Source organism: Pristiophorus japonicus, chromosome 5, assembly GCF_044704955.1.
Source record: "Pristiophorus japonicus isolate sPriJap1 chromosome 5, sPriJap1.hap1, whole genome shotgun sequence".
NCBI lineage: Eukaryota > Metazoa > Chordata > Chondrichthyes > Pristiophoridae > Pristiophorus > Pristiophorus japonicus.
In genome coordinates, this window is record NC_091981.1 from 13,036,033 (window position 1) to 13,061,503 (window position 25,471).

Genomic DNA, 25,471 nt, shown 5'->3' on the forward strand with positions numbered 1-25,471 from the left:
CAGCAAGGTCCCCCAACAGCAATGTGACGATGACCAGATAATCTGTTTTTTTAGTGATGTGGATTGAGGGATAAATATTGGCCAGAACACCGAGGATAACTCCCCTGCTCTTCTTCAAAATAGTGCCACGGGATCTTTCACGTCCAATTGAAAGAGCAGACGGGACTTCAGTTTAATGTCTCATCCGAAAAATGGCCCCTCCAACAGCACTGCACTGGAAGTGCCAGCCTAGATCTTTGTGCTCAAGTCCCTGGAGTGAGACTTGAATCCATAACCTTCTAACTTGTGAACATTATTCAATGTGGGGGTCAATCGTAAGCAGAATGACTTAAGTATATTTATTCTGTAATAGCACATGGCCCAGCCATCACAGAATGCCATTATCCTCATCGATACAATTCTTCTCCAGTCCTCTCTTCATCTTAACTTGCCCACCGAAAGCCGTCTTTAGCATATGATTAAGGTATGATTCAATGACATTCTGATTGGGGTGAATTCTATCCTGAGGGCAACTTGTCAATCCATTCAGTATTTCATCTAATCACAAGATAAGTTTGAATGAGGAAAGCCATCCAATCTATTCCTCTGGACATGCACTGGACAGTTTGGTCATGCACATGCCAAGGTGGACTGAAAACATTTCCAGAGCGACGAGGCACAATTATAAAGCAGCAAGTAGGTGTACTTTACATAGACTAAGATGAAAAGATTCCTAATGTCAGTGAGAAATATCTATTTCTTACTATTCATTCCAGTATAAAAATACAGGACTTTGTCACTATTGTAGGGGGTGGTCTCTGGGGTCAGGTTCACCTCTGACCTTCTCAGCGGTTCGAATCGCTCCCACTCCCTGGGTTCTAGACTTTGGATTTATTTGGGGAATTTGTCAAAGTGCAAGAGACAACTGTTTTGGTGCAAACAACTTCAATTTTATTATAGACAAGAAAAGTACAATGTCAAGATTGAAATGACTGGAATAAAGAACACTTCACCACACATTCAAAGGGGTTACAGAAATACTACACCTCCCACCTCCCAATTCCTAACTCTGACTAGGTTAAACTCCAGGGCAGACAGGGTTCATGCACACCAATCCTTTATTATCAGTTGGCGGTGGTTCGCGATTTCGGGGTTCGCTGGACTCTGTAGGTTCTGCTTGCCGTACCCCGAACGTCGTCGAGGACATCTGACTGCGTAGTCTTTAGTTGGTTGGTATCCGCTGATGCGGTAGGGCGCATTTTGGACTTATGGAGTGAGTACCCTTTTTCTTCCGTTAGAAATAGGTTTTAAAGTCTTTTTAGGTAAAGTTTCACCTGTTGGTAGCTAGGACTAGATTGTAGAGTGGAAACTTTCAAATCTTTGGTTTCTCTTGAGGAATTTTGGTTTTGAAATTGGTCGATCGCGGTGCTTTCGATGTTGCCACATTTGCTGTGGTCAGTTGTTGCCGCGATGGCGATGTCCGAAATTATTGGGGCTGCTTTCTGACATGATGATGTTCTTCCTTCTTCATTTCGGTAGCAGGGCAGTGTGGCCCTGGGAGTGTCGTCGAGGCTGGAGAGGCTTGTTAGAACTGCTGCGGTGGTCTCTCTCTCTACTTTCTCCCTTCTCGATGTTCTATGATGCCAAGCATAAACTTCATTAAAACAGGGCCCCAGTTATACTTTTGGGGCCGTTCTAATCTTTGCACCAAATCAGACCCGATTCTTTGTTTAATTTTTGGAGGGCTTGATATCTCTTTGTTATATTTTGGCGGGCCCATTACTGTTAACCTGTCTCGGATGTGTCGATCTCTTGAATTTGTTTCTTGATGAGGAAAAATTAGCTTGGGTATTTGCAATGTCTGCCTAGGCCTGGGTTTTCCATGCGGGCTGGATGTACCATTGTCATTATGTATATGCTGGATTGGTTTCTTGCTCAGGGTGATGGCTGGCTATCTCTGGATTGATTGTTGCTATGTTAATGTCTCCCGGGGAGAAGGGTTTACACAATTCCCCAAACAATTTGTTTGCTTCAATATCCCAGACAGCTTCAATACCCAAAACTGGTTTCTTTTGAAGGATAGTTATCCTTTAGTTTTCAGCCCTTCCCACACTGACTCAATCTGCCTTGTAAAATCCCAAATTTGATTTAAACTCTTCGTTTCTTCCCGGTGCACTCTAGGATCCCAAACTTTCTGGTTGACAGTTCCAAATTAAATTTCCTTTCCAATGAGTCCAAACACTGGGCAGGGGGCGGTTTCCCATGAATTTTGCAATCCTACACTATTGTAAGCAAACTGCTCCTGCAAGTTAGTTGACTTCAGCTAATTGGTCCCACCTATATAAGAACATAAGAATTAGGAACAGGAATCGGCCTTATGGCCCCTCGAGCCAGCTCCACCATTCAATAAGATCATAGAATCATAGGAATTTACAGCATGGAAGGAGGCTATTTCGACCCATCATGTCTGTGCCACCCGACCAAGAGCTAACCAGCCTAATCCCACTTTACAGCTCTTGGTTTGTAGCACTGGAGGTTACGGCACTTTAAGTGCAGACCCAAGTATTTTTTAAATGTGGTGAGGCTTTCTGCCTCTACCACCCTTTCAGGCAGTGAGTTCCAGACCCCCACCAATCTCTGGGTAAAGACATTTCCTCTCATATCCCCTCTAAACCTCCCCCCGATTGCTTTAAATCTATGCCCCTTGGTTGTTGAACCCTCTGCCAAGGGAAACAGGTCCTTCCTATGCACTCTATCCAGACCCCTCATAATTTTGTACACCTCAATCCAGGTCCCCCCTCAGCCTTCTCTGTTCCAAAAAAAACAGATCCAGCATCTCCAATCTTTCTTCATAGCCATAATTCTCCATAAATCTCTTCTGCACCTTTCCAGTGCAGTCACATCTTTCCTGTAATGTGGTGACCATAACTGCATGCAGTACTCAAGCTGTCGCCTAACCAGTGATTTTTTTTTTAACAGTTCAAGCATAACGTCCTTGCTCTTGTATTCCATGCCTCGACTAATAAAGGCAAGTATTCCATATGCCTTCTAAACCACCTTATCTACCTGGCCTGCTACCTTCAGGGATCTGTAGAGCTGCACTCCAAGGTCCCTTTGTTCCTCTACACTTTTCAGTGTTGTACCATTTAATGTGTATTATTTTGGCTTGCTCGACCTCCCCAAATGCATTACCTCACACTTGTCCGGATTGAATTCTGTTTGCCACTGTTCTGCCCACCTGACTGGTACATTGATATCTTCCTGCAGTCCACAGCTTGCTTCTTCATTATCAACTACACAGCCTATTTTAGTGTCATCTGCAAAACATCTTAATCTTACCCCCAACATTAAAGTCCAAGTCATTGATATATAGCACAAAAGCAAAGGACCCAGCACTGAGCCCTGCAGAGCCCCACTGGATACAGCCTTTCAGTCACACAAACACCCATCGGCCATTACCTTTTGCTTCCTGTCCCTGAGTCAATTTTGGATCCAACTTGCCACTTTGCCCTGAATCCCATCGGCTTTTACTTTCGTGACCAATCTGCCATGTGGGACTTTATCAAAAACTTTGCTAAAGTCCACATACATTACCTCATGCACTGCCCTCATCGACCCTCCTGGTTACCTCCTCGAAAAATTCAATCAAGTTCGTCAGACACGACCTTCCCTTAACAAATCCATGCTGACTGTCCTTGATTAATCCATGTCTTTCCAAATGAAGATTTATCTTGTCCCGCAGGACTTTTTACAATAATTTTTCCACCAGCGAAGTCCGGCTGACTGGCTGTAATTACTCGCTCTAGCCCTTTCTCCCTTTTTAAACAAAGGTACAACATTAGCAGTCCTCCAATTCTCTGGCACCACACCTGAAGCCAGAGAGGACTGGAAAATGATGGTCAGAGCCTCTGCTATTTCCTCTTTTGCTTCTCTTAACAGCCTGGATACATTTCATCCAGGCCTGGGATTTATTCACTTTCATAGCTGCTAAGCCCCTTAATACTTCCTCTCTCACTGTTTATTTTGTCTAATATTTCACATTCCTCCTCCCTCTTTGCAAAGTCTGCATCGCCCCTCTCTTTTGTGATAACAGATGCGAAGTTTTGATTAAGAATCATACCCATGTCTTCCTCCACCACACACAGATTTCCTTTATGGTCTCTAGTAGGCTCCAATCTTTCTCTAGTTATCCTCTTGCTCTTAATGTATTTATAAGACATCTTTGGGTTTTCCCTGATTTTAATTGCCAACATTCTTTCATGCTCTCTCTTTGCTTTCCTGATATATTTTTTAATTGCACCCCTGCACTTCTTATACTCCTCTCGAGTCTCTGCAATATTGAGTTCTCGGTATCTGTCATAAGCTTCCTCTTTTTTCTTTATCTTACCCTTTATGCCCCTTGACATTTAGGGGGCTCTGGATTTGATAGCCCCACCCTTTTTCTTTAAGAGAACATACTTGCTCTGTACCCTCCTCTTTGAATGCCTCCCACTGTTCTGACGCTGATTTACTATCAAGTAGCCGTTTCCAGTCCACTGTGGCCAAATCCCATCTCAGCTCAGCAAAATTGCCTTTACCCCAATTGAGCACTTTTTTTCCTGGTCCACCTTGTCCTTTTCCATAACTACCCTAAATCTTACTGAATTATGATCACTAGCACCAAAATGCTCTCCCACTGATACCCCTTCTACCTGCCCCTCTTCATTCCCCCAAACCAAGTCCAGAACTGTCCCCTCCCTTGTTGGGCTTGTTACATACTGGATAAAGAAGTACTCCTGAATGCATTTTAGGAATTCTGCACCCTGTGTACCATTCACACTCTTTTTTTTTCCCCAGTTAATCTTAAAGTAGTTGAAATCCCCCCCAATTACAGCCCCATAGTTTTTACAGCAATTTGCCACATATTTGTTCTTCTATCTCCCTCTGACTGTTTGGGGGTCTATAGTACACTCCCAGTAGTGTGATCGCCCCTTTTTTGTTCTTGCCTTGTTTGATGACCCCTCTAACATATATATCATCCCTTCTCACATCTGTAATTGTTTCTTTAATTAATACTGTGACCCCACCCTCCTTTTTCACCCCCCTCTCTATCCCACCTGAAAACCCGGAATGTTGAGCTGCCATACCTGCCCTTCTTTCAGCCATGTCTCAGTAACAGCTATAATGTCGAACTCCCAAGTGTCTATCTGTGCTCTCAGCTCATCTGCCTTATTACCTATACTCCTTGCATTGAAGTATATACCATTTTATGGCGCCAAACTCACTTGTTGTCTGTTTTCCTGCCCTTGTTTCCCTCATGGATGATCATCACCTCAAGTCCACTTTCCTGCCTGATCCCCATTGTTATACTCATAATAAAGTAATGCAACGGAGTACTGTAGACCGTGAGTAAGTGTAGTCTTAGCTCCTTTATTTAAACTCCAGAGTGTTGGTACAGCATGGGAGGCCTGCTTATATACAGTGCACCCAAGGGATGCTGGGATCCCTTGGGACTCCAACAGGTAGGCCCTTTGGTGGCGGTATGATATAGATTGCCTCGGGTTACATATATAACACCCATATCCCTCGATTCCCCTAAAGTCCAAAAAGCTATCTACCTCAGCGTTGAATATACTCAACGACTCAGCATCCACAGCCCTCTGAGTGAAAAAATTCCTCCTCATCTCAGTCTTATATGACCGACCCCATATTCGGAGACTGTGCCCCCTAGTTCTAGACTCTCCAGCCTGGGGGAAACAACCTCTCAGCATCTGCCCTGTCAATCCCGCTCAGAATCTTATGTGGCCGAAATTGCTCCCTTCCTCCATAAGCTCTAAGAGGCGGTGATAGAGCGGAGAGGCCTCACCGCCAAGGGGCGGATGGATGGACTGACCCGTTCGGAATTGCCCCTAGGCCGGAAGCGGCGGGAACGTGTTACCGCACCATCCGTTTTCCTGTTGAGCCGGGCACGCGCCGACTCCTTACCGACTGGCGGCGACCCCCTTTTCAACCCCCGCCGGAAATTGCCCCACGGGAGCGTTGCCGCCGCCGGTCGGAGCCACTGACCGATTTCCCCAGCGGGGAGCTGTGTGTGGCTGGGCGGCGCGTCCGCCCATAAAGGGGAGGTGGCGCTGCCGGCGACTCCATTTTAGTTTTTATTGTCAGCCGACTGCCAGGTTGGGCCGACAATTATGCCCACGGGTTCGGCCGGGCTGCCAACAGGCAGCCTGGCATCCCCCTCTTGGGTGCCAGGCCGCTGGCCCGGCCGAAACCCTCCCTGGTGGCCCAGCGTTTGCCACTAATGTGGCTGCAGAGTTTGCAGCGGCCCTCCCCTTTAATTGAAGGGGAGGGATGTTGTGACACGGCGCTGATGACTTGGAGCGACGGCCGTTCTGACCCACCCGCACTTCCGCCCCGCAACACTGCTCTGACCAAAAGAAATTCCAACTCCGGATTTCCTCTGGATTCTCCGCCGCATGGATTGTGGGGTGGAGGGGAGGGGGGAGGGGGTTGAGTGAAACACATTAAAAAACGGTAGTGTTGTGTTCATTATTTATTTGTTACAGCTCACTGGACCTGGGCATTAGGACCCTGCGGGAACTATTCACAATTGCTGTACTCATGCTGGTTCATGCTGGTTTGGGACTCCATTTTGGGTTGTATAAAAGCACAGTTAAGTTAAGTTACACTTCTCCTGGCTCAGTTTGTCAGTTACTTACGCGTACACCTTGTTTGTGGCGGAGCTCAATTTCGGCCCCTATACGTTTCAATGAGATCACCTCTGATTCTTCTTAACTCCAGAGCGTATCGGCCGAATCTACTCAATTGCTCCTCTTAGGCCAACCCTCTCGTCCCAGAAACTAATCTAGTGAACACTTATCTCTGTCACAAACTGTAATCATTTGTATCTCGCCCAAGAATCTCTCGGGCTCCAGAACTGACTTACTCTGGCTGTGTAGAGAGAGGGAGAGTTGCAGTGAATTACAGAGTAATTACAGAAACAGGTTCTTTCGACAAACCAGTCCATGTTGGTGTTTATCATCCACCTGAGCGGCATTCTAATTCCACGCTCACAGTCCATTCCTATATTCCTTCATTCCTCTTTCCGAAATCACGATGTAACATGAGCTATGCTTGAATGACTAATTCCAGTAATATATTCCACGGACTTACAACCCTGCGTGTTCAAAAAAATCTCCTGTTCTCTATCCTAAATCTCTGACACTTAATCGTCCATCTCTGCTCCCTCGTTCTAGACTCATTAATCACTGGCAATGTTCCGTTTTTATCTAGTCTTGTCCATCAATTCATTATTTTGAACACTTCTTTCAAACCGTTTCTTAATCTCTTCTATTCGAACAAATCTGCCCCAATTTTTCAAGCCTTTCTTCATTTTCGTATCTTCCCATAGCAGGCAAAAACCTCGCGAATCTGAGCGGTACGCTTTCTGTTGTCTCAATGATGTGGAGCTCAAAACTGCACACAGTACTCCACTCGCTGTTTTTCTGCGGGTTTTATGTAGATTCACTGTGGGGTAGAAATTGGGTCGCTGTGCGCCCCTGGAAAGGGTCGGAACAGGGGCGCTAAAGGGGTTCGGAGCCATGAGTGCCGGCATTCGCGTCGCTCGGCACATTCAGTGTGCAATGCCTCCCTGGTTTCGACACCGCTTTGATTTTTGTTTTGAGCTGACCCTATAGCGCCTCGTGATGCGCCCTAATGGGACTGCCTGGAAGCGCAGGCGGCCAGAGCTGTCCCGGCAGTGGTGAGGGAAGGAATCACTGCACGAGGTATGTGTGATTGTTGTTTGGGTTTTTTTTTGCGATTTAGCTTTATGTGGGATGAGCAAGGTATTGGGAATGTTTTCTGTGTTTTTTGGGGGGATTTTTTTTCCCCAGGGGATGCCTCTCTTGGCTCTTCAGCAATGGATTTTCAGTTGCTCAGCCAGCCTAGTGCCCTGAGAGAGGTGTGGAACGCCTCCCTTAGCCCTCCACCCCACACTCAGGGCCCAGCTGATGAATTTTGTGGCTGTAGACGCAAACCTTTTCCTGGCGCAAATTTTGCCGTCCCGTCGCCATTAGCACCTTAATTAGCCCCCAACCCAATTTCCACCCCCATGACTTTATATTCCCTGCCTCCTGTAATAAAACCCAGTAAATCATTAGCTTTGTTAAGGCTTTGATCCACTTGAGGTGGTGCTTTTAGTGACCTTTGAACATAAGAACATAAGAATTAGGAGCAGGAGTAGGCCATCTAGCCCCTCGAGCCTGCTCCGCCATTCAACAAGATCATGGCTGATCTGGCCGTGGACTCAGCTCCACTTTCCCGCCCGCTCCCCGTAACCCTTAATTCTCTTATTGGTTAAAAAATTATTTGTGAAGCTGAACCCCTCTGCTTTTCCACCTCGCCCAGCGTTGCTCCATTCCAAGTATAATCCTTTTTAAAAGACAAAATGTTTCACCTTACTGACATGGAATTCCATCTGCCACGTTTTACCCATTCCACCATCTTATCATGTTCATCCACCTTCAACCACAGTGAGAAATTATCCTTCACTCCTACTTTCTATTTCCTACCTTCGAACCAGTTTTTAATCCTTAGGTTTTTACTCTTATTCCATCCGACTTAATCGTCTGTGACTCCTGCTAAAGCCCTTCTAAATTCCATATCTGCCACCTCCGCAAAGAACTCTAACAGATTTGCGAAGCACAATCTTACTTTCTGGAATTCATGGCGACTGCTTCTAACTATTTTTCCTTATTCTAAGTATTTGATAATTTCATCTTGTATTAAAGATTCCAACATTTTTCCTACCTTTTTCTTAAACAACCCTTGTTGTAGTAACCTAGGTTAGTGATGTCTCTCTTTTTGAAAATAGGGTCAGGGATTGGCTCACCGAGCTGCCAGTCAAAGTTAGCACCATTAATAAAATGCAGTCCCCTCGAGGTTGGGACTTGTGTCACTTTTTGCTTTGTTCAGCTAGGTTCCCTGCTGGGTATTTTGAATGAAAACAATTGTACGATAATTGCAAGAAATACCTACGACCAGACAGCAAACAGTCTGTGATGGCTGACTTATCTCGTATCCCATCCTAAGAGGTCATGAATTGCTATGACATCCATGCAATGGCATTCCATTGTTTCTGAATCAATATCCTAAATAGTTCCAAAAGTAAAAAATTGTTGTTCCTCTGGGAGTTAATCTTTTATAAACAAATCTAGACTTGACTATTCCAACGCACTCCTGGATAGCCTTCCACATTCTATCATACCTAAACTAGAGGTGATCCAAAACTCGGCTGCCTGTGTCCTAACTCGCACCAAGTCCCGTTCACCCATCACCCCTGTGCTCGCTGACCTACATTGGCTTCCGGTTAAGCAACGCCTCAATTTCAAAATTCTTATCCTCATTTTCAAATCCCTCCATGGCCTATCTCAGTAATCTCCTCCAGCCCCACAACCCCCCAAGATGTCTGTGCTCCTCTAATTCTGCCCTCTTGAGCATCCCTGATTATAATCGCTCAACCATTGGTGGCCATGCCTTCTGTTGCCTAAGCCCCAAGCTCTGGAACTCCCTCCCTAAACCTCTCTGCCTCTCTACCTCTCTTTCCTCCTTCAAGGCACTCCTTAAAACCTACCTCTTTGATCAAGCTTCCAGTCACCTGCGCTAATTTCTACTCGTGCGGCTCAGTGCCAAATTGGTTTATCTCATAATACTCTTGTGAAGCACTTTGGGACATTTCACTACATTAAAGGCGCTATATAAATACAAGTTGTTGTTGTTGTTGAATCTAATCTTTATAGTAATATCAGAACATGAATTAAAACAAAATCCCATCCAGGCCATATAGATAGAAGTCCCAAAATGTTACACCCATTTTGTTTCCTTCCAATGCGTTACACCTTACAATTACCCCCCTGAAGTTTCTTAGATAACTACTAAAACATTTGGATTATTATTGCAATTTAATATTATATAAATTATCATTTGCTTACCTGTCCAGTATTTATCCCTCAATCAATATAACAAAAAAAGAGTTAATCTCGTCTTCATCACTATTCTCTTTGTGGGAGCTTGTTGTGCGCAATTCACTGCAGCGTTTCCCACATTACAACAGTGACTACACTTCAAAAAGTACTTCATTGGCTGTAAAATGCTTTGGGACATCCTGAGGTCTTGAAAGACGCTATATAATTACAAGTCTCTCTTTTCTTTCAGATTAATAACCCTTAAAGAGGTTGCGCATTGCCCAAACAATTAACGGGAACGTTGGTCATTACCCCAACTGTCTTTATTAAAATTGGGACTGGGAGACCCAGCAGTGTGTAAGGGTCCGAATCGCAGCTTTCTCTATTTTTTAAGAGTTAAAAATTCACTCAAATGTAAAGTATGAAAGTGCTTCAAAAGAATTGCAATGTATCAATTTTTATGTAATCATTTTCAATTGTCTGAGAAGCGTGACCCAAGCCCCTCAGATATGAACCTACAATTTTGTCCTTTCAAGACTTGTATTTCCTCCTCTTCAGGCATGAATGTACTAGTGTGCTGCGATTAATTTGTTTTCGCATGTCATCGGCTTATAATGAGAGCCATTCTTGTGCTGTCAACTTTTTCAAGTTTTCGAGGTTGGTGTTTATGTAAATGGTGTTATATTTGTACTTGTCAAATCAGTGCACCAACCATTCCTACCGCTCTTTTCACTACATCATATTAAAGGCTGGTTGTTTTTCTGGCAAGGGTTAAAACTATTTGGTTGATGGATACTTGTGAGTCTTTTTTTTTCTCTCCTCTAATTCTGCCGGTTTGATTTACACTAGTGTTCAGAAGAATGAGAGGTGATCTTATTGAAACTTATAAGATAATGAGGTGGCTCTATTATATCATCAGTACAACTCACAAACACACACACACACCTTAAGATGGCAGAGCACTCCGGAACTCTAGTCAGGTGACTTGTTCCCTCTTTATTTGTACACAGCACTGGCTGCAGTGCCACAGGAGTCCACTAGATGGAGCTATATTTTACACAATATTACAGGCTCGACAAGGTGGATGCAGAGAGGATGTTTCCGCTCATAGGGGAAACTAAAACTGGGGACATAGTCTCAGAATAAGGGGTCGCCCATTTAAAACTGAGATGAGGAGAAATTTCTTCTCTCAGAGGGTTGTAAATCTGTGGAATTCTCTGCACTAGAGAGCTGTGGAGGCTGGGTCATTGAATATATTTAAGGTGGAGATAGACAGATGTTTGAGCGATAAGGGAGTAAAGGGCTATGGGCAGTAGGCAGGGAAGTAGACCTGAGTCCATGATCAGATCAGCCATAATCTTATTGAATGGCGGAGCAGGCTCGATGGTCCAAATGACCTACTCCTGCTCCTCTTTCTTATGTTCTTATGTTCTTATGTTTATACACAGAGTGATAAATAAAGCCAAGCGTTCTCTGATGTCTTGTTTTTTCTTAATCAAACAGTTAAGAGAATAACGTAAGAATTAGGAGCAGGAGTAGGCCATATGGCCTCTCGAGCCTGCTCCGCCATCCAATAAGACCATGGTTGACCTTCGAACTCAACACTTTCCCGCCCAATCCCCATATCCCTTGATTCCTCTAGATTCCAAACATCTATCTATCTCAACAAAAGCCTGCTGGAATCTGAAATAAAAACAAAGTGCTGGAAATCGCAGTGGGTCAGCAGCATCTGTAGAGAGAAACATTAATGTTTCAGGTGGATGGTTGTTCCTCTCCACAGTGGCTGCCTGACCCGCTGAGATCTATCTATCTCCGCCTTGAATATACTCATTCACAGCCACAAGCAAATTGAACAATTCTTGGTTTACTTAGAGGCAGAGAATATAAGAGCAAGGAGGTATTAGGCTTGAACTGTATGAAACATTATTTAGGTCACAGCTGGAGTACTATGTATAGTTCTGGTCACCACATTACAAGAAGGATGTGATTGCACTAGAGAGGGTACAGTGGAGATTCACCAGGATGTTGCCTGGACTGGAGAATTTTAGCTATGAGGAAAGATTGGATAGGCTGGGGTTGTTTACTTTGGAACAGGGGAGGCTGAGGGGAGACTTGATTGTGGTGTATAAAATTATGAGGGGCCTAGATAGTGTGGATAGGAAGGATCTATTTCCCTTAGGAATGCTGTGAAGGCCTTAGAGAGGGTGCAGAAAAGATTTACAAGAATGGTTCCAGGGATGAGGGACTTCAGTTATGTGGATAGACTGGAGAAGCTGGGGTTGTTCTCCTTGGAGCATAGAAGGTTGAGAGAAGATTTTTTAGAGGTTTTCAAAATCATGATGGGACTACACAGAGTAGATAGAGAGAGAAACTGTTCCCATTGGCGGAAGGGTCGAGAACCAGAGGACACGGATTTAAGTTGATTGGCAATAGAACCAAAGGCGACACGAGGAGAACTTTTTACGCAGCGAGTGGTTAGGATCTGGAATGCGCTGCCTGAGAGGGTGGTGGAGGCAGATTCAATCGTGGCTTTCAAAAGGGAATTGGATAAGTACCTGAAGGAATAAAATTGCAGGGCGGGGGAGTAGGACTAGCTGAATTGCTCTTGCAAAGAGCCGGCACGGGCTTGACGGGCCGAATGGCCTCCTTCTGTGCGGTAACCGTTCTATAATTCTATGATTCTATGAGAGACCATAATCACGGGGCATAGATCTAAAGTAATTGGTTGATGGATTGGAGGGGAGTTGAGGAGAGAGATTTTCACCCAGAGGGTGATGGGAGTCTGGAACTCATTGCCTGAACGAGTGTAGAGGCAGAAACCCTTATCACATTTAAAAAATACTTGGATATGCACTTGAAGTGCCGTAACCTACAGGGCTACGGACTAAGACCTGGAAAGTGGGATTAGGCCGGGTAGCTCTTTTTCGGTCAGCACAGACACGATGGGCCGAATGGCCTCCTTCTGTGCCGTAAATGTCTATGATTCTATATTTAACCACAAAAATGTTAATGCATAATCTCTTATCTTCTTTACAATCCAGGTACTCAATTGATGAGAGCACGGATCAGGAGAGATTATTCACCATCGATGAGGATGATGGAACAATTGCTGCCAACGACGTTCTGGACAGAGAGGATGTTTCCCAGTACAACATCTCTGTTCTAGCAATGAAAGTCAGTAAGTAGTACATGCACTCAGACACAAGTGGGTGAGCAAACCGACAACCAATTTCACGGGCAATGAGGGCCCGACGAAAGTAAAGTATATCGGACATTGAGCATCCAGCCTCTAAATGAAACGACATTCCTTCGGCTGATTTCCCTCATTAAGTTAAATTTGGATATTTAAACATGGGCAAGAGTTTCCACGATCGGCAATGCGGACTGCAAATTGTGCTCAAAAGCGGCTCGTTTTCAGAATTGAATGCCGTGTCAAGTTTCTCGCTCAAACTCGTTTACATATCGCTAAATGTAAAACTTTCAGGGACCAGCGCAATCAGGCGGCATTTTAGAATGTAACTTTAAAAGTGGTTTTAATTTTTATTTGGTGCAGTGTAATATCGAATATAGGGTATTTGTATGTCATCCAACATGATGACCTATGAGTTCTGTTGCTGGCAGTTAACGATTAAGGAGAAAATTCAGGTTGGAGGAAGGTTGGAAGAAGATTGTCACCAATTACCCATTGATGCTTTGATTTGAATATTAATAAATCCAAACTTATTTGATTGGGGCTGTGTTTTGACATTGTAAAGTTATTGTAAATGAGACTAATAGTAAGTAACTTAATCACATCTCTATCGAGCACTTGGGTCCCATAGTGATATGTATTAATTTAGCCATACAGCACTCAACTTGACTATATAGAGCATATAAATATATGTATACTCTGCAAAGCCTTTTCACCATCTACTCCCCGAAGGCATTCCACTATCTACAAGGCACAAGTCAGGAGTGTGATGGAATACTCTCCACTTGCCTGGATGAGCGCAGCTCCAACAACACTCAAGAAGCTCGACATCATGCAGGACAAAGCAGCCCACTTGATTGGCACCCTATCCACCACCTTCAACATTCACTCCCTCCACCACCTGCTCACAGTGGCTGCAGTGTGCTCCATTTACAAGATGCACTGCACCAATTCGCCAAGGCTTCTTCGGCAGCACCTCCCAAACCCGTAACCTCTACCAGCTAAAAGCTATGGGAGCACCACCTGCAAGTTCCCCTCCAAGTTATATACCATCCTGACTTCACTGTTGCTGGATCAAAATCCTGGAACTCCTCCCTGACAGCACAGGGACTGCAGTGTTCAAGAAGGTGGCTCACCACCACCTTCTCAAGGGGCAATTATGGATGGGATATAAATGCTGGCCTTGCCAGCAATGCCCACAACCCATGAACGAATATTAAAAAATCCATGAAGAGAATATTGCAGAATAGTCTGCAAAGGAATGAGGTGGATGCTGAGTATGAAGGGAGGCAGCATAAATTTAACAGGTATTTAAAGAGATTTTTTTGGAAGCTTATGAAAGGAGGGACAGATATTGTTAGGTGAAGTGCTTTTAGAGGTTCAACCTCCCTTATTCAGAACCCTCCGGACCTGTGTAAGAGAATTTCAAAGGGCAGGAGAATAACTCCTGGACAACTGGGATAAAAGTGGAGTGAGGAAGGAATAAGTGCTATTCCATAATCAGAGAAACGGAGGATACGGATTGCCATATATAACTGGAAAATGTTCCACTAACTGGGCAGAATGACGCCATGGAGAGATGTTGAATCAAGGACAAGGAGAGGCAGCAGTACCTATTGCACAGCAAGTAATCTAGTAAGAAGGAAGTAATCACATTTATATAGTCCCTTATCACATCTCTCAGAACATCCCAATGCACTTTACCGCTATGAATTGCATGATGAAGTGTAGTTAATGTGGTTTTGCGGGTGAATGCAGAATCCAAATGTTCAAACTGCAAACTCCATACAGGAGTAGGAGAGTAAACAAGAGGAAGGAAGGCAATTTATTCCTTTAAATCCCAGTAATACAGTTGTGTGACACAGTATTGTCAGGTAAAAGTCAGTGACTAATATGATGATACAGTGCATATCATATCTCTGGTTCCCATACATAATTTAATCATCATATCAATATATGGCAATCAAAGAAAGAAAGACTTGCATTTATATAGTGCCTTTCATGACCACCAGACATCACAAAGCGCCTTACAGTCAATGAGGTACTTTTTGAAGTTTAGTCACTGTTGTAATGCAGGAAATACAGCAGCCAATTACACACAGCAAGCTCCCACAAACAGCAATGTGATAATGACCAGATAATGTGTTTTAGTGATGGTGATTGAGGGATAAATATTGGCCAGGACACCGGGGATGACTCCCCTGCTCTTCTTCAAAATAGCGCCATGAGATCTTTTACGTCCAAAAGATGGCACCTCCGACAGTGCAACATACCCTCAGCACCGTGCCAGGAGCATCTAGATTTTTGTGCTCAAGTCTCTGGAGCAGGACATGAACTCACAACCTTCTGATTCAGAGATGAGCGTACTGCCCACTGAGCCACTGGCTAATTGATTCTTAGAGACTTGCGGCTAGATTTTCGGCTTTGTTGATTTTGGGGCAATAATGGCGGCGGGGCGGGAAAGTTAGCGCCCGGGAATAGTTTGCGCCTTAGTAGGTAAGTTTGTGCAGCTGGGGTTGAGGGTGGGGGTGAGGTGGGGGGCGGTGGGGGGAGATTGGCGGTGCGCATGGTGATGACGTGCTTACCAATGATTGGATCGGGTCACCGCCGGGAAACCTCTGAAGGGCAGTTGGACTAGTAGCGGCCATTGCACTTCAAGTCTGCAGCCATTCCACTCCGCAGCACGGCCGCTGATTTGAGGTGGTAACATGGCTTAAGGTAAGGAGCAATTTCGGCCCCTAAGTGTTTTGTTAGCAGCCTCCAGTAGTCCCTTTAAGGACCGCTGGGCGGGCTGCAGAAGAACTGGAGAAACTGAGTGGAGCTTGCCTGGTGCATGGTCCGTCCAGTGTTGCCGAATTTCAGAACGGGGTCGTTAAAGAGGCACTTAGCCCCTCTTAGCAGATGCAAGGGGTATAAAGCCTGGTTGAGGTTATCGCCAGGGATGCCTAAATATCACTCAATCCAATATGGCGTTGGACGTACATCTGGGCACCAGACATAGCCCCGAGAACTTGGTGCTTTATACCCTTGTTTATTGTCTAAAGAAACAGGCACAACGGGGTCCAATTTCGCCACCAAGGAGCTCAGAGCTTTCCTCGTGTTTTTGCAATTTGGGTGAATGTGGGGTTCTCTGTAGTATCTGTAGAGTTAATTAGCTTGAGGTTGAGTCTTTCACAGATCCTGTATGCCCCATTAGTAAATAGATCTGCAGAAGGTTGTTTTAAGAATTGATATATTACTGCTTTGATATTTAAATGAGGATCTTGGAACATGCGACTCTGCTAGACATTTGGGTCACTTAATTTTGATTAATTATATCCTCAAAGCATTAGTTACGGCATTTGTTGTACTAACTGAATAGCATTCTCATTTAATCAGAGTGCGAGGTAATAAAAAGAATTAAACAAGTCAGCTAAATTAAATAAAATTGCTAATTTTGTAGTCGATAAAAATAATTTATGTGGATTTTGCTTTATTTATGTGCATTTTTTTAATCAACTAATTTTGAGTTATTACAACAAATATTCTGTATGTGGGGGACGTGGATGGGAAACAAGGAGAAAAATGTGGGTGTATTTTTCAAAAAAGAACACACTGATTCAAGGCAGTCTGCTCTAATCATTCTTTCATGTCGAAAATGTATCAAGGAATTTAAGAAAGAAAGAATGTGCATGCTTGTAGGATCTTAATGCATTTCTGAGGGCATCTGAAACTATTTCACAAAGAAAGGCATACATTTCTATAGCGCCTTTCATGACCACCAGACGTCTCAAAGCGCTTTATTGGCATTGAAGTACTTTTGGAATGCAGTCACTTGTGGAATGCGGGAAACGCGGCAGCCAGTGGAACTGATCCCTGGCTGTCGCACAAATATATATCTTTTTTTTGTTCATAGGATGTGGGCATCGCTGGCAAGGCCAGCATTTATTGCCCATCTCCAACTGCCCTTGAGAAGATGGTGGTGAGCCACCTTCTTGAACCGCTGCAGTCCGTGTGGTGAAAGTGCTCCCACAGTGATGTTAGGGAGGGAGTTCCAGGATTTTGACCCAGCAATGATGAAGGAACGACCGATATATTCCCAAGTCGGGATGGTGTGTGACTAGGAGGGGAACGTGGAGGTGGTGGTGTTCCCAGGCGCCTGCTGCCCTCGTCCTTCTAGGTGGTAGAGGTCGCGGGTTTGGGAGGAGCAGCCAAAAAAGCCTTGGCGAGTTGCTGCATTGCATCTTGTAGATGGTGCACACTGCAGCCACAGTGCGCCGGTGGTGGAGGGAGTGAATGTTGAAGGTGGTGGATGGGGCGCCGATCAAACGGGCTGCTTTGTCCTGGATGGTGTCGAGCTTCTTGAGTGTCGTTGGAGCTGCACTCATCCAGGCAAGTGGAGAGTGTTCCATCACACTTGTGCCTTGTAGATAATTGAAAAGCTTTGTGGAGTTAGGAGGAGAGATACTCGCCACAGAATATCCAGCCTCTGACCTTCTCTTGTTGCCACACTATTTATGTGGCTGGTCCAGTTAAGTTTCTGGTCAATGGTGACCCCCAGGAAGTTGATGGTGGGGGATTCGGTGATGGGAATGCAATTCAATGTCAAAGGGCGGTGGTTAGAAACATAGACATAGAAAATAGGTGCAGGAGTAGGCGCATTTGGCCCTTTGAGTCTGCACCACCATTCAATAAGATCATGGCTGATCCTTCACCATTCCTGCTTTCTCTCCATACCCCTTGATCCCTTTAGCCGTAAGGGCCATATCTAACTCCCTCTTGAATATATCCAATGAACTGGCATCAACAACTCTCTGAGATAGGGAATTCCACAGGTTAACAATTCTCTGAGTGAAGAAGTTTCTCCTCATCTCGGTGCTAAATGGCCTACTCCTTATCCTTAATCTGTGTCCCCTGGTTCTGATTCTTCCTGCATCTATCCTGTCCAGTCCGTCAGAATTTTATATGTTTCTATGAGATCCCCTCTCATCCTTCTAAACTCCAGTGAATGCAGGCCCAGTCGATCCAGTCTCTCCTCATTAGATTCTCGCTTGTTGGAGATAGTTATTGGCTGGCACTTGTGTGGCACGAATGTTACTTGCCACTTATCAGCCCAAGCCTGAATGTTATCCAGGTCTTGCTGCATGCGCGCATGGACTGCTCCATTTTCTGAGGAGTTGCGAATGGAACTGAACACTGTGCAATCATCAGCGAACATCCCCACTTCTGACCTTATGATGGAGGGAAGGTCATTGATGAAGCAGCTGAAGATGGTTGGACCTAGGACACTGCCCTGACAAGCTCCTGCAGCGATATCCTGGGGCTGGGATGATTGGCCTCCAACCACCACAACCATCTTCCTTTGTGCTCGGCATGACTCCAGCCAGTGGAGAGTATTCCCCTGATTCGTATTGACTTCAGTTTTACTGGGGCTCCTTGATGACACACTCAGTCAAATGCTGCCTTGATGTCAAGGGCAGTCACTCTCACCTCACCTCTGGAATTCAGCTCTTTTGTTCATTTTTGGACCAATGGGCGGTAATGAGGTCTGGAACCCAAACTGAGCATCGATGAGCAGGTTATTGGTAAGTGCCACTTGATAGCACCGTCGACAACACCTTCCATCACTTTGCTGATGATTGAGAGTAGACTAATGGGGCGCTAGGTAATTGGCCAGATTGTATTTGTCCTGCATTTGCAGACAGGATACACCCGGGCAGTTTTCCACTTGGTCGGATAGATGCTAGTGTTGTAGCTGTACTGGAGCAGCTTGGCTAGAGGCATGGCTAGTTCTGGATTCTGCAAATCGGGTGATAGCGAATTGGCAGCCTGTTTGACACCTGATTATTGGGCCTAATCTTGGCCATGACTTCAACCAATGTTTTTGGAGTAAGTAGTTTTTTCTGGCGTAAGTTTAAAAAATGCCATTTTTCCCGAAAATTTGCTCCAGAGTAAGTCAGTTAGGTACGATTTTTTTTAAGGGGACGTTCCCAGACACTTACGCCAGTTTTGGCCATTTATGCCACTTTGGCCAGCAAAAACTTACTCCAAATCCACTTAGGTCAGCGCATGTGACCAGCTCTGAAAAACCTTGCGGGCAGTGAAGAAAAAGCAGCACACATTCGGCAGATATCAGGACAGGGATAGGGGAGGGAAGGGAACTGGAGAGGACCTCAACAACCAAGCACCAAACATTGCAAGGGAAAAGCTCAAGTAATTAAAATACGAATAAAAATGAAGTAAATCCGACCAGAGAAATGCGAGCTGCTGGCCGCGATGTCACGGGGGGGGGGGGGCGAGGGGTTACCAGAGAGACACTCTTTCAACCCCCTGCCCGGAAAACACTCTTTCTCCCCCCTCCTCCCCAAACTCTCCTCCTCCCCCCCAAAACATACTTTCTCCCCCACCAAAACTCTCCTCCTCTATACAGTGAGTACACAGAGAGTCTATCTATAGTATGCATACATAACACAACCGAATTTAATTTGCTGCAAGTGATGAGGGTATGTGGCTGCTGTTTTTTCCCCAACGCTTTGCTTTTGGTATAAGTGCTTGTTTTGTGTGTTTTAGACCCTTAGCTAGTCCTTCTTCGAGGCATTTCCCAAATGACAGGAATAAATCAGATGGCTCGTGGAACCCTCTTGGAAGTGAGGTGGCCCTCTCTCTCCTTGTGCTGTGTCATGATGAGGCCCCAGAACTTGTCCGATTTTGTGGTGTTTAACATATTGGGGGAAGTGTTAACCCTCATCATCATCGGTAGTCCCTCGGAATCGAGGAAGACTTACTTCCACTCTTAAAAATGAGTCCTTATGTGGCTGAACAGTCCAATACGAGAACCAAAGTCCCTATCACAGGTGGGACAGATAGTCGTTGAGGAAAAGGGTGGGTGGGACTGGTTTGCCGCACGCTTTTTCCGCTGCCTGCGCTTGATTTCTGCATACTCTCGGCGACGAATCTCGAGGTGCTCAACGCCCTGCCAGATGCACTTTCTCCACTTAGGGCGGTCTTTGGCCAGGGACTCCCAGGTGTTGGTGGGGATGTTGCACTTTATCAGGGAGGCATTGAGGGTGTCCTTGTAACGTTTCCACTGCCAACCTTTGGCTCGTTTGCCGTGAAGGAGTTCCGAGTAGAGCGTTTGCTTTGGGAGTCTCGTGTCTGGCATGCGAACGATGTGGCCTGCCCAACGGAGCTGATCAAGTGTGGTCAGTGTTTCAATGCTGGGGATGTTGGCCTGGTCGAGGACACTAATGTTGATGTGTCTGTCCTCCCAGGGAATTTGTAGGATCTTGCAGAGGCATCATTGGTGGTATTTCTCCAGCAACTTGAGGTGTCTACTGTACATGGTCCATGTCTCTGAGCCATACAGGAGAGCGGGTATTACTACAGCCCTGTGGACCATGAGCTTGGTGGTAGATTTGAGGGTCTGGTCTTCGAACACTCTTTTCCTCAGGCGGCTGAAGACTGCACTGGCACACTGGAGACGGTGTTAGATCTCGTCGTTAATGTTTGCTCTTGTTGATAATAGGTTCCCGAGGTATGGCAAATGATCTATGTTGTCCAAGGCCACACCGTGGATCTTGCTGACTTGGGGGAAGTGCTGTGCGGCGGTGTACAGGTGATCCCTGGGCCTCCACCAGTTGCACCCTCTGGTGGTGCCAGCATAGTGTATACAGTGTGAATCTTGTTGATGGTACCTCCGGTAAACAAGTCCCCATCTTACGCAATTATACAGTGACTATACAGAGAGTATATTTACAGTATACATATATAACACAATGGCTCCTGAAAAGCGACTGAATTCCAGCTGCCACAGGATAATAGATGCCTAGTGCAGCAATAATAGGAACAGAAAGTTCCCAAAATGAAATATCGTTCCAATGAAAGTTCAGTCATAGCTCCCTTAAAAATATGACACAATGAAATGAGAATATCATTAAATTCTCGGCTCTGCAATCCTTCTAAAGGTCTCTGGCTAAGAAGTGACAGGTGTTTAACATTAATCCGTATTTCTGCCGACACTGCTATAAAACTATTCTATAAGTGAAGCTTACCTTTTCAGCGTTTCCTAGCTCCTCGATCTCAACCACCGAGAAGGACAAAAGCAGCAATTGTGAGAAAACTAACCCCTTCGATTTCCCCTACAAGTCACGCACCATCCTATATTGGATCTGTAATCGCCAGTCCTTCATCTCCGCCCAATCGAAAGCCTGGAATTCTCATCCTAACACCATTGTGGGATCACCACTGTCACGATTCAAGTTAAAATCCCCTCAACACCTCCTTAGAGCAGTTGGGGATGGACAATAAATACAGCATTGCCCTTGCCCCAGCTCTTCCGCTGCTGAAGCCCTCATCCATGCCTTTGTTACTTCTAGACTCGTCCATTCCAACGCACTACTGGCTGGCCACCAGAATGCTACCCTACAAAAACTAGAGGTGACCCAAAACTCGGCTGTCCATCCCCTAACTCGCACCAAGTCCCGCTCACCCATCCCCCTGTGCTTGCTGACCTACATTGGCTTCCGGTTAAGGAACACCTCGATTTCAAAATTCTCATCCTTATTTTCAAATCCCTCCATGGCCTTGCCCCTCCCTATCTCTGTAATCTCCTCCAACCCCCCAAGATGTCTGCGCTCCTCTAATTCTGCCCACTTGATCATCCCTGATTATAATTCCTCAACCATTGGTGGCCTTGCCTTCAGCTGCCTGGGCCCCAAGCTCTGGAACTCCCTCCCTAAACCTCTCCACCTCTCTACCTCTCTTTCCTCCTTCAGTGGGGAAGTCCAGAACCAGGGGTCACAGTCTAAGGATAAGGGGTAAGCCATTTAGGACCGAGATGAGGAGAAGCTTCGTCACTCAGAGACTTGTGAACCTGTGGAATTATCTACCAGAGAAAGTTGTTGAGGCCAGTTCATTAGCTATATTCAAAAGGGAGTTAGATGTGGCCCTTATGGCTAAAGGGATCAAGGGGTATGGAGAGAAAGCAGGAATGGGGTACTGAACTTGCATGATCAGTCATGATCATATTGAATGGCGGTGCAGGCTCGAAGGGCCGAATGGCCTACTCCTACACCTATTTTCTATGTTTCTATGTTTCAAGACGCTCCTTAAAACCTATCTCTTTGACCAAGCTTATGGTCACCGGCCCTAATTTCCACTTATGTGGTTCGGTGTCAAATTTTTTAGCTCATAATATTCCTGTGAAGCGCCTTGAGAGCTTTCACTACATTAAAGGTGCGATATAAATACAAGTTGTTGTTGTGGTCAAATCAAAAGTTGACATTAAAGATCCCATGGCATCATATGAATATATTATTTGAATATTGCCCCCAAAAGTAATCAAAAAAATTCCAGAGTAATAAGTGAGACTTACTTGCAAATAAATGTGCAACTCTGACGTCTTTCAGTCAAGGAGGACAATATGCAGAGTGCTTGCTTATGTTAGAAATCAGGGGTGTCTAAAATGTATGAGATTATGCCAACAAAATTGTGACGTGAATAATACTGTGCTTACATGACTGTATTAGAACTTGAGACAAAAGTCTCTTCAGACTAGTATTAGAATAACTGGATAGATGCTTAGAATTTGCTGATGTTTATGGTGTGTTATAGCATTCTACATTATGATGGTCATCAAAGAAGGCCATGTATAAAGGCTGGCGCTGCTCCCTGCATTTTTCCCACAGTTGCCGCGCTGCAAAGATCATGTCCGTTGTGCCCCGTAGGGGACACAATCTGAGCTGTGACTCCGGGCGGAGCTCCTTGGCCACAGGGAGAAAACGGTTGAGCAGGACTCTAGCGACAACCTTCCCAGTGGCTGAAAGCAGGGCTGATATAGTTCGGCATCCCCACCAACACCTGGGAGTCCCTGGCCAAAGACCACCTTGAGTGGAGACGTGCATCTGGGAGGGCGCTGAGCACCTCGAATCTCATTGCCGAGTGCATGCAGAAAACAAGCACAGGCTGCGGAAGGAATGCGCGGCAAACATGTCCCACCCTCCCTTACCCTCAACGACCATGGCAGGGACTGTGGCTCTCATATTGGACTGTTCTGCCACCTAAGGACTCATTCTAAGAGTGGAAGCAAGTCTTCCTCGATTCCGAGGGACTGCCTATGATGATGGTGGTCATATATGACCTTGTTTCCAGGCTAGATATCTGCTGTTTGTGTGCTAGGAAGGTGGTTTAAATTAGCTTTATTTTGATCAAACGAAGACCCAATGCCATTGTTTCTTCCATTGCTGCTAATAACCATATTATAAATGCTAAGTTAGGCTTTCGACTTTGTTTGACAAAACTGCTTTAAAATGCATAAGTTAACCAGTGTATGAGAATAGAATAGAAGCTATCTTTGAGAATTGAAGGATTAATTCCATGGTACAATAGTCTGATAATGGATTGAAATGGTTGGTTTTGCACAGTTAAAGCTACTTGATCAGCATGAACAAAAATAACTGATAACAAGCAGCCACGAACATCCGAAGGCCAAGAATAGCAAGTCTGACTCCAAACTTGGACGGATAAGGACAGGAGAGAGGGGAAGAAATCAGATGGACGGGCCTTCAGACTGTACAAACAGGAAAGGCATGTGAGACGTGCATGAGACCCCTTAGGGGAGTGTGTTCATTTTTAGAATTGAGACGAAGAACTCGACGTGTCATTAGGCACCTAGTTTCAAGGGGAAACCCTATAGGTTGAATGATCCTCTCCATATTCTACCCCAGGCCCACTTCTAAAAAGGGAATAAAAGAAAGACATAGCGAGCTTTTTAGCACAGACAATGGAGGGGAGGGCTATACAAGAGTGGGGCTGGTCTAACGCTCTTCTGAGAGTGGACCAGTGCTAACCTAAGTTAGCACTCTTGGAGGTTTTTGATGAAAGAAAGAGAAGCCATAAGGTAGAGAAGTGTTCGCCCAGTCCCCAGCATTCTCATAATGTGATTGGAGCACCTAAAGTGGTATTGTTAGCAGGCGGCAAAGGAAAGAATTGTATTTTTTTCTTGTCTGGCCCTCACCTTGCACTAGGACCACCCAAGCTAACTACTGCTCACTATGTGGGCCTCATAAGGCTGTCTCTCCTCTGGTGGCATAGTTGTAGCAGCTGTTTGTATATTATACAGTGCCTGAAAATCCCACTCCTCTCCTCCAAGCTCACCACACTCTCAGTGCTGCGTGGGTTATGCCCTGGGAGCAACATTTCAGTGTTATTATTAGCTGATCTTTCCCTGCGGGAGGAGTTCAGCTCATATGAGCGCAAGTGCTTGAAGCTCCTCTGAAACAGCAGTCACAGTACTCTGTGCTGGGATCACATATCAGCCCTGATGTCCTTTGTGAGTAGCATTGTTGTGCTGACCATGCCTCTCAAATATCATAGAATTGTGATATGTGTACCTATATATATTTGTATAATGTGTGTCAGCTGTGGCTCAGTAGGTAGCACTCTCGCCTCTGAATCAGAAGGTTGTGGGTTCAAGTCCTGCCCCAGGGACTTGAGCACAAAAATCTAGGCTGACACTCCAGTGCAGTATTGAGGGACTGCTGTGCAGTTAGAGGTGCCGTCTTTTGGATGAGATGTTAAACTGAGGCCCCATCTGCTCTCTCAGGTGGATGTAAAAGATCCCATGGGATGATTTCAAAGAAGTGCACAGGAGTTATCCCCGGTGTCCTGGGGCCAATATTTATCCCTCAATCAACATCATTAAATCACATTATCTGGTCATTATTACATCGCTGTTTGTGGGAGCTTGCGTGCATTTGGAAAGCGGTGACAGGATCGGTCCAAGTCAGCATGGATTTATGAAAGGGAAGTCATGCTTGACGAATCTTATGGAATTTTTTGAGGATGTAACTAGCAGAGTGGACAAGGGAGGATCAGTGGGTGTGGTGAATTTGAGCTTTCAGAAGGCTTTTGACAAGGTCCCGCACAAGAGATTGTTGTGCAAAATCAAAGCACATGGTTTTGGGGGTAATATACTGACATGGATAAAGAATTGGTTGGCAGACAGGAAGCAGAGAGTCGGGATAAATGGGTCCTTTTCAGAATGGCAGGCAGTGACTAGTGGAATGCCACAGGGCTCAGTGCTGGGACCCCAGCTATTTACAATATACATTAACGATTTGGATGAAGGAATAGAGTGTAATATCTCCAAGTTTGCAGATGACACTAAACTGGGTGGAGGTGTGAGCTGTGAGGAGGACGCTAAGAGGCTGCAGGATGTCTTGGACCGGTTAGTTGAGTGGGCAAATGCATGGCAGATGCAGCATAATGTGGATAAATGTGAGGTTATCCATTTTGGGGGCAAAAACATGAAGGCAGAATATTATCTGAATGGCAGCAGATTAGGAAAAAGGGAGGTGCAACGAGACCTGGTGTCATGGTT

At 45.2% G+C, this 25,471-nt stretch overlaps 1 protein-coding gene across 4 annotated transcripts in view; it reads left to right on the top strand.

Annotated features, from left to right (window-relative positions):
• The window catches only part of LOC139263747 (cadherin-12-like), a 419,878-nt gene that overhangs the window by 279,057 nt on the left and 115,350 nt on the right, over positions 1-25,471 (top strand). For all 4 annotated transcript variants that reach the window (XM_070879783.1, XM_070879782.1, XM_070879785.1 and 1 more), the window contains one exon: positions 12,965-13,101. In XM_070879783.1, coding sequence (XP_070735884.1) covers positions 12,965-13,101 — 137 coding nt within the window. The remainder of the gene's footprint in view (positions 1-12,964; positions 13,102-25,471) is intronic.